Source organism: Volvox carteri (genome assembly GCF_000143455.1).
Source record: "Volvox carteri f. nagariensis unplaced genomic scaffold VOLCAscaffold_31, whole genome shotgun sequence".
In the NCBI taxonomy this organism is placed as follows: domain Eukaryota; kingdom Viridiplantae; phylum Chlorophyta; class Chlorophyceae; order Chlamydomonadales; family Volvocaceae; genus Volvox; species Volvox carteri.
Genome location: NW_003307574.1, coordinates 722,440 through 733,909, shown reverse-complemented (window position 1 = coordinate 733,909; position 11,470 = coordinate 722,440). Strand labels below are relative to the sequence as shown.

The window sequence follows — 11,470 nt, the reverse complement described above, 5'->3', positions numbered from 1 at the left end:
GGGAGGGAGGGAGGGACGCACACAACTTTCTTGTAAAGCGTTAAGCACATAGCAATCAACATTGACAGTTGCGAGGTCACTCAAAACTCTGCCCTCGTTTTCAAACTCAAACTCCAAGACTTGCTGAGACACATGACATCGGCGCAGATCCGGGCACCCTAGCACATTCAGTGCCTTCCAGTATGACGACGATGGTTGCCTTACGGTGTCTTTGAACCAGTCGGAGTTAGTACGCGGGGATGGGGGATGGGGGATGGGGGATGGGAATAACATGTCTCGAAGAAGTTCGTGCCATTGCCGTGCAAAGTGGGGCCACTGATGCGCGGCAGGGGCAGAAGTAGGGTAGTAGTGGCAGCGGCGGCAAGGCAAGTACGCATCGGACATCCTCAGAGGCGGGAGAGGTGGGGCCCTACCAGGAGAGCGGCCATGAGAAGGGGCCGTTTGGGCTGCCCCCGCAGCTGCTCGCAACCCGCCAAATAGGGTTCTTGTCAGTGGACAACTTTTGTAGGTGGCGGTGAAGGCACCCGGGGGCCTGTCCGGATATGCCGGCCCAGCCTGCTCCGTTCACTCCGACTCAATCATCACTCTTTCCTTCTCCCCCTTCCCCCCTTCCCCCTTCCCCCCTCCGCGTTCGTGGTTCGTCTTTCCCCCCCTCCCCCCTCCGCACACAAGCACCTTCCCCGCCCTCACCGGCTTCGAGGAGTCAACCGCGACCCAGTGCACCGCAGAACCGCCAACCACGTGCAGCGCATCCGCCGGAAGCTGAGGAACCTGCCCCGCCGTCGACGTCGCCGCCACCGCTGGCTGCTGCTGTTGCTGCTGCGGGTTCCAGCCCACCATTAGTATGAATTGCGGTACCCTGATTTGCTCCCTTAGTCGTGTTGTAAGCTCCTGAAGGGAGGGGGGCCCCCCCTGGAGCTCCACGTACCCGGGGGCGTCTGAGGGGGGGGGGGAGGAGAGGGGGACATATCTTGTTGGGGCAGATGGTAATGTTCGGTTAATTGGGTGTTCAGTTGCACGAACCCTGACCCCCTCCCCCCCCACCACATATCCGGAGGACGTCCAGCCAATCAGTCGGGCATTCAACAGTACGACAAAGAAATATGGTTGGGGGAAAAGAGTTTTACGACGGTTCCACTTCCCGGGGATTAATTCGACGAAGGAGATCTGTCCACAAGTCCGCGACCCGGGATCCAATGTCATCAGGCCCGATTGGTAAGGCCGCCAAGGCGAGGAGAGTAAGGACAAGGTCGGGATTGGAAAATTGGAAATGCGGAGGAGGAACAAGAAGGAAAAAGCTCTAAATCACTGTCTAATGCCAGTCGCCCACAAACTCCCTGCCAGGGCCCCCTCATGATATACGTAAAGCCTCATGTACGTACGCATTCATTTCATACACGTACGTAACGCATCCCCACCGACACGCGAGCTATAGAGGAAAATAGAGGACTCGTATACTCGCTCAGCGTACTCAGCGTCGTCCAACACGCCATCACTCACGCGACCACATCACCCATCACTGCGCACCTGCATTCCCAAAACCTCCCCCCCCCCAAACAGAGACCCACCTACAGACCTACCCCGCACCACCCGCACCTGGTCTAGCCACCTGGCTGTCCGTGAAGACCAGTGCGTCGTACGGGGCCCCCAGATCCATCCAGCACCCATCAACATTTGCAACCCTACCACCGCTACCGCCAGCAGACGCAGACGCAGGAGCAGCGGAAGGCGAGGAAGAGGGGGTGGTGCAGACCGTGGCGGCGTCATTCTGCTGCGACCCATGTGACTCGGAAGTCCGTGTGTTGCCGCCGCCACCGCAAACACCTCCACCGCCCCCTCCAGCCTCCACAGCGCCCCTTGGCTGTTGAGGTCAGGGACAGGGGCCGTGTTACTAGATGACTGGCTCAGTTATATGTGGGTGGGTGGGTGGGTGGGTAGGTGGTGGGTGAGTGGGACGACGATAAATGCGGCACTGGGAGCAGCAGCAGCAGCGAACACACGAGACGATATATGATGCACTTAGATCAACATGTTCACCAACATATTCATCAATATACACGCACGGGTAGGTAACCAAGGCAGCCAGATAGAGCCAGAGCTACCGGATAGTACGACACACACCTGCACCCCACGAGGTCGGCCCCACTGGTTAAATACACACCAGCACGTGAAGGGCCGTACCGACGTGCTTGCCTCCCTCCCTCCTTGCCTCCCTCCCTTCCCTCCCACCCTTTCTTTCTTTCTTCTGCTAGCAACTCGCCGTCGACGTCATGTTGCACAAGCACTTCCCATCCCTACACCGCTAGCACTCGGTACTAGTAACACTACTAGATACTAATAATATAAGGTTTGCCGATATATAAGTAAAGGCCTAGGTGATTGATCCGCAAACTGCTGTGTGAGTCCGAAGACCTGCTCCATTTGCTTTTCCTCTTCCCCCCGGGGGCTCCTCTCCCCCGCGCCATCCAAGAGTCTTGGGAGGTTTAGGGTCCTCTTGTCGACTTTGCCTTCTCCACTGAACACAACAGACAGATCCAAACCAATCGCACTCACACACTCACACAACCCCCCTCCCCCTCCCCCTCCCCCTCCTCACTCAGCCTCCCAGTCCCCGCCAGGTAGCTCACCCTGAACCGCTGCGCTCCCAGCAGCCAGCTGCTCCCGGACCACCTGGCGCGCTGAACCTGAAAAAGAGGGTGGGGGCGAGAGGAGGGCGGCGAGGGAGGTGAAGTGACTAACCGGGAAGTAGTCGGCGAAGTACTGGGCGGGAACTGGTGCCACTATCGGCCGATAATAGGGAACCAGGAGGCGGTCGTCCGTACCAGGGTAGGGGTACATATCTGTGCAAACGTCCTACCGAAACACGGCCCCGGGGCGTTGGAACGAAGGGCAGTCTTGCCGGTGTATGGGGGGGGGCTGGTGGGGCGAGAGACTGGGTTGGGGCCACGACGGGGTGGGGCGGGGAAGGGGAAGACCCCACCCCGCCCCGCTTTCCCCCCCCCCCGAGGGCGGTTAGGAAAACCACTGGCGAATCAAGCAGGTACAAGAGATAGACGGATAGCCAAGGAGAGGGGGCGTTCAAAGGGGGGGCAGAGAGCATTCCCGATGTGGTCCAGTGGATGGGATAGGGACCCGGAATGACTGTACCGCAGGACCGGCCTCCCTGCCCTCCCGTGCCGTACACACGCGTCACCACCTTCCACCCTCAGCTCAATCCTTCCAGCCAGGTCCCATCACGTACCCTCCGCCACCCAGCCACCGCCCCTCCTCTGACCCACCCGCGTGTTTAACCGCAACGTAATGCTGCCTCCTCCTCCTCCCCCTCCTCCTCCATTCCCCCCCAGCAGGTGGCTCACGAGGGCCCCCATGGCGGGAACTCCCACGTACAGGGGCGCACCGGGGGGGGGAAGTGGGGGCAGCCTGCTGGGGAGGGGAGGGCAGGGACCGGAGGCAGGACCGCAGCGGGGCAGACGCCCAAGTGTAGGAGCCAATTCAAGACTCATTTTTTTACGCCGCGACGGAGAGGAGGACGTGAGTGAACTAAATGATGAAAGCCTATGTCAGCCACTTGCACATGCACGCGCACACATACATGTTACCAGACATCCGCATACACACACTCACATACTCACACACTCACCCGCATGAGGAAGGCAGGGATCCTGACATGCTGACTCGTGCTGCTAACATGGACACATACAGATATGCGTACATACATACATACGCACCTGGACCCCACCTCCAAAACCTCGGCAGCCGACAGCTCCTCCCCCGATTTAACCACTCCACGAGCCGCGTCGTACACCCCCAGGCGGGGCCGCCACTCAGCCACCACACCTGTAGAACCAGTACGGCAGATATAGTACAGCAACCGTACGACAGTATCCTGACAACCTCGCGCCCCAGGCTCCATCCATGGGACATCCCGCAGTGCACGCAGGGTCGGATCCAACAACTGTAACCCCGTCACTCCTCAGGTAACCTCACCACCTCCCCGAAATAGAAAAGATTCACCACGGCGCAAGGTGGGCTTAGAGGGAAAGCCTTTGGCTGTGGGAGGAAGTAAACACAGTTACGATCCGAACGCGAACCCAGGCATGGATACCCCTGGATGGGGCCGCGACTGAGGACGCCGTTGTGAAAGCGCCGCAACCTGCCTCCCCCTGATCCATCACTCGTGATGATGTCGTTCCCTCACTCCCCTTCACTCACCCGCCTCCAGCCACTCCTCTACAAGCCTCCTCATGTGAGGCGAGGTGGCGGTTAAGAACTGGCAGCCGTAGTCGAACTGGAAGTCAGTACCGGGAGCAAGAGATGAGGCGCCACCATTACCTACCCCACCCCCACCCCCACCAGCAGCAGAGCTACCACCACTAGGCCCTGGAACCCGGCTAGATGCTCGGCCACCTGCTTGGAGTGAGGCGAGTTGCATGGTGCTGTTATGATGAAGCTTTTATGAACGGGGTGCTGGGGCCCTTGTGCGGGAAGTGAAGGGCGTTTAGAGGGCACTATCCAGGATAATGGGTGGCGGATGGACGTCGGCACCATGGGTGGAGGGCTTGTGGACGAGATCCGGGAGTTCCGGCGGGCCCAGGGAAAGGCAGGAGAGACGAGGGAGCGGAAAGGACGTCTGGATGGGTGTGTGTGGAGGATTTGATCAGCCTTGCCCTGTGGTCAAAGGCACGGGGTGATGGAGACCTGTGGCGCGCTGAAAAGACTGACCCGGGTGTTGCCGGCCCATGTCAAAGACGTCAACCTTCGCTCCCCTGCGGGATAGCAGATGACTGCATATGGCACCGCTGATGCCGGCGCCGATCACCGCAACCTGCGGTGTGGCAATACCGGTGGACATCCTTCGCATCGAACCGGCGCTATGCGCTTCGCATGCAAGCTTTTGTGCGTAGGATAAGTAAAAAAGCTTGTTATGCTGTTTTGATGCATTCCTTAAGAACAGTCCTCCGACCGGCATGGAAGCCCTAATCCTTGGCAAACTTGCAAAAAGATTTGCAGCTGCTCCCTACATGAAGTTCAACTGTAAGCATCTATGCAAAGGACCGAACTCTAGTTAAGCAGCCTCTCGCACAAATGTGTCCGGTCGTACTTCGCGAATAAAAGGTCCGTACATGACGCCCCAAAAGCCAGGAGCGAATTTTGCCGCGCAGATGCGCGCTTGCGATTCTCAAAATGAGCCTGTACAAGTGTATATAAATTTTCTTGGCGGACCAGGTGCGCCAGCGCGTTGCGCAGGTGGGCATGTTGGCCATAGCCGCACGCGGCATGCAGGCTGGACTATTGCCTGGATGCTTTGCAGTAACTGAAATGAAAGCACCGAAAGCCAACGTCGTAGCTTGCAACTCTGGGCTCGTGAAACTGCCGCGGAAGATGAAGCGCTGGCGAAGAGGCAGTTGTATGCAGCACCTTGTTCAGAGTAAAGTCAAATTACAAAGTTGCGCAAAGTATAACATACATAAACTTAATTAAACATAAGAACAGATAAGACGTTTAGAGCCTTGTCGGTGACATGGACGCCGCTGTTGGCTTGGAACAGCTATTTGCTGTGCATAGGGACGTGCCCGCGTTAGCCGTGTTGCAACAGCTCAGGATGGATTTCAGCCAGCAACAGCCTCAAGAGCTGCTGCACAACCACCGGGAATGTCTTCAGTTGGGCACGTGTAGTTTTGGTCGGCGGGGTCGAGCAACGTACGCAATGCGCACAGAAACCAAGGTGCAGCGTTCTGTAACATCGCCAACATATCCGGTACGCGGTGGCAGGCTTGCCGAGCACGAAATGAAGGGGGGGTCGCATCTCACCATTCAACTAAGCATGCATGTGCTCGGTTGAATGCTCGGTAGCGTGCGAGTTTACCCCTATCAGAATGTTTGTTTGCATATCCCTCCAAGCGAGAGGGCTTGGACCTATGCTGATGTTCGTTCCAAGAAGTGAACTGAGGACTGATGCTACGGTTAAAGATTTGCACGTAAATTCGCCCGTGCAATAAAACGCCCTGTAACTCGCTTACGCTAATCTCACATTCCAATATGCCACTGCACTTTCCTCTCCAGCCTGGCCACATTCCCTTCCTCGCAAACGTACTTGGGCACCTTCCTATCCAACACCATACGGGCTTTAGAAACGCGGGCAGCTGCTTCACAAGGACCCCCCTATTTGCTTCTTACAGATGAAATGGTATAAAATATTACCCCCAACCGCTCCGAATTTCCGTACACAAATAAACACGGAAGCAGTTGCTACTACGAGGTTCAATCTTGGAAACGAATCTGCTTTGCAGGTCGCCAGGATAACGGCTGCGTAGCTTGATCCATTTGGATTGTACGTTCCAGATATATGTGTGTGTGTGTGTATGTGTTACATGGTCGTGGGGTGCGGTACCCGGTACCTGCAAACCGCCCAGGGACATACTCGCTCCACCCTAGGTCCATTGCGTGCTCTCTTAGCCGCCAATTCCCAACAGCAAAGCCTAAACTGCTTAAGCTTGCGATTCGCTGAACGTGGGATGAACGATGTAATATGCGGGAGCACCTCCTTCCTGCCCGCTTGCTCGGCCGCCAGACCCATCCAATGCTTATACTTCGCCATGTGAATTCCTGGTTGCTTGCTGTCTGACGGGTACACGTCTGGCTGGACATCTAGACGAGTATGCTTCCAACCACTCACTAATCGGTCATTGAACTCCTATACCACACCTTCTGGCAATGGCCTTTCCATCAGCCATTCCACTCGTTCGTCTACTTCGTATAGCCCTTGCGGGGCCTCTTTCCTTCGTCGTGCCCCAGAAAACATACAAAACGGTGGAGTAGTGCCCCTCATCCAGCCCCTTAGGGGTTGGAGAGGGACTCTGCGACCTCCTGTCGCAAAACTTGGTGTGCTACAGACCCACGCTGTAAACGGACACGGTTCCAAAACCTCACGACCTGCTTGAAAACGTGGTAATGTAGGGGTAGCTGCGACAGTTCGGCAAACAGGAGGCGATGTGTTGGTCTCGCAGCTCCCACAATTTGTCGCATGAACGATATCTGAAGCTGCACCGCTCCGTCCTTTAGGCACGCCTCGAGGGGCCCCCCTCCGCAAGGTTACTCGCATCACTCCGCCTCCTGAGCCTGCTTAAGACTTCAGCTGGCATAAACGGCCCCCACACTTGACAGCCATGCAGCAGTATTGCTCGTACCTGCGTATCAAAACACCTCATCCTGATGTGCTACGCCCTGATGTGCTACGAATCTCTTGTTGCTTGGCACAGCCCCAACAACACAAGCAATGGTCCCGCTAGGGACGACACGCCGATGTCGGAAGCATCATGTAACGATAATACGTTGTACAAGCTTTACCCTAATATATAACGTATAAACAATAAATATTGTTTTATACAATACATTTAGTTGACATGCCATTTACATTCAATGCTTTAAGGACATATTCATGAGAAAATATTATTAATTTATGGTGAGACAGTGAGAAGGTGACGGTGAGAAGGTGACGGTGAGACGCCAACAGCAAGGCCGTGCCCCAAGGTGTTATGTGGGCAGGTAAGTTGTGGAGCAGCCGGGAGCACAACGGGATTTAGATGCATACAGTGACGTGAGTGCATCGAAACATTACACCCTGATGTGCTATGAATCTCTTGTTGCTTGGCACAGCCACACCAAAACACACACCAAAACACACACACACACACACACACACACCAAAACACACACACACACACACACACACCAAAACACACACACACACACACACCACACACACACGCCTTGTCATTCTTTATACTGGATTCCCTCGACATTATTTAGTATAAAGAATGACAAGGCGATCAGAGGCTTGCAGCCTGGCCCAGACGTCCCCCCTGAAGTTCTCCGCTCTCGGAATGAGCTGTTCAACAAGCTACGTAACCAGAAGAAGAACGCGAAGACGGGTAGTCTTTGGGACAACTTCGAGGTGGAGTGGTGGGGTGGTCTACCAAAGCTAGTCTGCTTGTTCTGCGATGAGCCGCTCAGCGCCGCGAACCCATCCTTCACCAATTGCCGAATTGGAGGGTTACGTACTGGCCCGTACGGGAGGTTGTAGTGCAGGAACTTCACTAGTATGACGTCCGTGTGTTGTCTTGTGAACACTGGGTCTTCTATCTGTGATTATGTCTTTATGTGCCATAACACGCCTTGAGACATGGGGTTTGGGGTCCATCTATCTATCTATCTATCACTCTATCTATCATCATCATCAGCATGAGCAGCAGCAGCAGCATCCTTACTATCGTCATCATCCTCACCCGGCCTTACCTGTCTCTCCCGCCCTGGGTAATTCTTGGCAATGGGTCCAATGGACCTCTTGTGAGACCCCGCTTCCCCGCCTAACAACACTCCCCCAGACATGCACCTGGAACCAGCAGCGCCATGTCCCAGCCGTGAACCAGCTACCAGCGCCGCCACCACAACAGCACATCCGGACGCCGACAGACCTACGCCCGGATGTAAATCCGGATCCAGATCGGATCCATTTTCACCAGGGGTTAAATCCGGATCCGGATCCCAGGAGAGGTCTGGATCCGGGTATGGAACCCGACTCTCCAAGGGTTTTGACAGCGGTATCCCCGACGCATCACCAGGTTAGTGCCGTACTTGTATCCGTACATTGGGTCACTACAATGTCTGAAATGCGGAATGTGTATTGCTGGAGACATTTTGCTGAAACCTGTTGTTGGGACCGCTGCGAAAGGTTAGTGTTGTGACGGGGCTCCCACTCCGGCACTATCTGTCCGACCCCGTCACGGCCAACATTGCAATTTCATCACCGTTTCAGATGTGATGTGATCTAATATGGTGCGCATTAATGGGAAGGTATGTGTTAGGCCATATAGTCGTGTGTGCTTGTGGTAGTGAGATACCGGAGCACTTGCTTAATTACTTGGTTGTTTCCTACCTTCTCATCCTTCCGATGTACGACACTCATGCTGCATGAGTTGCCGGAGGTTGGCGGCTTGGGGACCGGCGGTGGCGGTGACGGCGCAGGGGAAGCGGCTTTGGTGCCGAAAGCGGCAACCAGTTCCAGGGTGCCGCAGGGTCGGCGGCGGAGGCAGACAACCCATGGGCCACACCGTCATCTGCCGACGCCACTGCACTTCACGCAGCCGCGGTCTGCCTGGCGGCGGACCTAGCCAGCAGCGTGCTGGGCCTTGTACCGCCGCCGCCAACACTGCTGCCGCCGCCGCTGCCGCCATTCCATGCAGCCGGTGATGCACCTGCCGCCGCCGGCCCCGGCACAGAGCCGATGACAAGCGGCTCCGCTGGCCGCAACGCCGCCGACGGCGTCCATGCGGCAATTACCGCTGTTGTACGACAGCTAGAGGACCTTGTGGCGTCGTCGTTACGGCTAGGCATGCTTGTAGCCGCCGCGCCCGGAGGGATGGCGCTGCGGCTCGTGGCACCGGGGACCCCGATAATTGCACCGTACGGTGCCGTACAAGAGGGGCAGCTGGCGCCGCCGCAGGTGGCGGCGCCCGTGGTGCCGGCGGCCCCGACGGCGCCGCAGCTCGTTCTCGCCGTTGAGTGGCTGTCATTGGAGTTGGAGGACGATGACAGACTCTGCAGCCGCGGTAGCGACGGCGGCACGATGGGCACTAGTGGCGGCGGCAGCAGTGGCGGCAGCAGAAGTAACATCAGGAGCGGCGTGGTTCTCTGGGTCGTGTCGCCGGGGCTTGTGTGCCGGCAGGGGCGGGGTGGGGAGGCTTCACTGTACGCCGACAGCACTGGCGACGGAAGCGGCAACAGCACTCTGCCCGTCGCCAGCACGGCGGACGGTGTCCGAGAACGGGTGCTGATACCAGTACATGTAGTGGGTTGGAGTGCTTGATGACGTACACGTGCGTTGCATGAAGTCGTACAGGCAGGACCACGGTGATCTTGATCCTACCTGCAGCTCATACGCTTCCGCATCTCGATTCAACCTTCAGCCCATACGCTTCTGCACCCTACTTCGTGAGCAGCACTCTCCCTTGACAGCCTTTCACACACTTCAACACATATCGAGACCAGCAAGTGGTTGCCGTGCTTCACTAACCCAGCGTCCGGTCCTCATACCAATGTTGGGCAGGGAGCTTTCCCCGATCCTTGGGCACCTTCAGGAAAAAAATCTGTACATGTGTATGCCTTTTGCACCCTGAGGGTCGTGCGCATTACAAGCTCCTTGCGGCAGGGAATACACCCCATGATTCATGGGACACTGTAACTGTAACTGTAATACGTATGCAAAAGTCTCAAGCACCCACAAAACAAGTAGGGCCCCAGCCCATCTCAGTAATGATGCTGAGGCCGCCTACCCACCCACGTCTTGGCCACAACTGCTTCCACTAGTTCCTCCGTCAGCACTCAGTGCTGCATGCCTGGCTTTGTCCAGTTTTAGCAATGAAGAACGGCCCAACTGTAACCCACGTGTGCGATCATGGCATCCTTGGCCCCTCCTCCAGAGGCAAACAGGAGGTGTGAAGATCAAAACCATGCGCCTTACGCATCTATCAAAACCATGCGCCTTACACATCTATCAAACCATGCACCTTACACATCTATCAAAACCATGCACCACAGCGCGCCCGCCACGTGCGACTGCCATAATGACTGTGGCTTAATTAGCGCCATCAGCTGTGCGAGCCAGCATCCCTACCAACTCATAGGGGGTCTAACAGCGTCTAACTTCTTAGGCGGGGCTGTCAGACGGGCTCATTATCAGCTGCTGACGATAGTTGTTAACGTGGCATAACAGCCAGTTAGACACTGGGTTAGAGGCTGTCTTGTCCTGTTTGGCCCTGTGACTGACATATACCTGGAGCCCACACTGTTAACAGTTGTCTGATTCTAGGGACTGTTAGCAGCTGTAAGGACCTGTAACGGGCGGACAACTTTTAGGAGTTGGTTTGTGCCTTCTGACCACAGACCTTTGACATGAGCAGCTATCTTTTTTCCTTCCTAGTTTGTGTAGGTGATTAGCCATCACACAATCCATACAAAGGGATGAGCCACGTTCTTTCCAATATAGACCAGTAAAGACAATTACAACTACGCGCCTAGTCAAGCCGCTCTGGGGGAGTGAAAGTAAGTTGTGCACTTCGCGGTAAGCACGGTTTGCAGGCAACAATGCAATCGTTCGTATTGCTTGTTCTAACCGTGTTTCTTTTGGGCGCCGATGGCCGCTCCATGACTGAGGAGGGGGCAATGGATGAGCTTAAGGGCTCGGTTCGGACCGGCCTGCTCTACGCACCATTGCTTGACCCCAGGCCGAAGTCTATGGGTAACATAGCGCAACCAAGATCGGTTAGCCTTGTGAAAACAACCGCACCACAAGAACTCCGTGACAGATCCACCCGAACCAATATGCTGGGCGAACAAGACACCGGCATACTGATATGCCAGAACAATCAAGCGCGTAGGATATGCTCTAATATGAATCCTCTGAAACAATGGC

At 56.0% G+C, this 11,470-nt stretch overlaps 2 protein-coding genes across 2 annotated transcripts in view; one reads left to right on the top strand and one right to left on the bottom strand.

Annotated features, from left to right (window-relative positions):
• Window positions 1-5,041, bottom strand: part of VOLCADRAFT_105639 (uncharacterized protein) — a gene marked incomplete at its 3' end in the record, with an annotated part of 10,185 nt that extends 5,144 nt beyond the window's left edge. The window contains exons 1-8 of the mRNA XM_002952601.1: window positions 4,723-5,041; window positions 4,213-4,407; window positions 3,729-3,837; window positions 3,357-3,423; window positions 2,740-2,853; window positions 2,628-2,684; window positions 1,597-1,861; window positions 691-938 (exon numbers count right to left, since the gene is read on the bottom strand). Coding sequence (XP_002952647.1) covers window positions 691-938; window positions 1,597-1,861; window positions 2,628-2,684; window positions 2,740-2,853; window positions 3,357-3,423; window positions 3,729-3,837; window positions 4,213-4,407; window positions 4,723-4,969 — 1,302 coding nt within the window. The 5' untranslated portion in view covers window positions 4,970-5,041. The remainder of the gene's footprint in view (window positions 1-690; window positions 939-1,596; window positions 1,862-2,627; window positions 2,685-2,739; window positions 2,854-3,356; window positions 3,424-3,728; window positions 3,838-4,212; window positions 4,408-4,722) is intronic.
• Window positions 5,042-7,459: 2,418 nt separating this feature from the next.
• On the top strand, window positions 7,460-9,865 carry VOLCADRAFT_93396 (uncharacterized protein; the record flags this gene model as incomplete). Its single annotated transcript, XM_002952680.1, has 4 exons — window positions 7,460-7,462; window positions 7,889-7,954; window positions 8,385-8,565; window positions 9,144-9,865. The coding sequence occupies 4 exons, from the start codon at window positions 7,460-7,462 to the stop codon at window positions 9,863-9,865; spliced, it is 972 nt and encodes a 323-aa protein (XP_002952726.1).
• Between the last annotated feature and the right edge of the window lie 1,605 nt (window positions 9,866-11,470).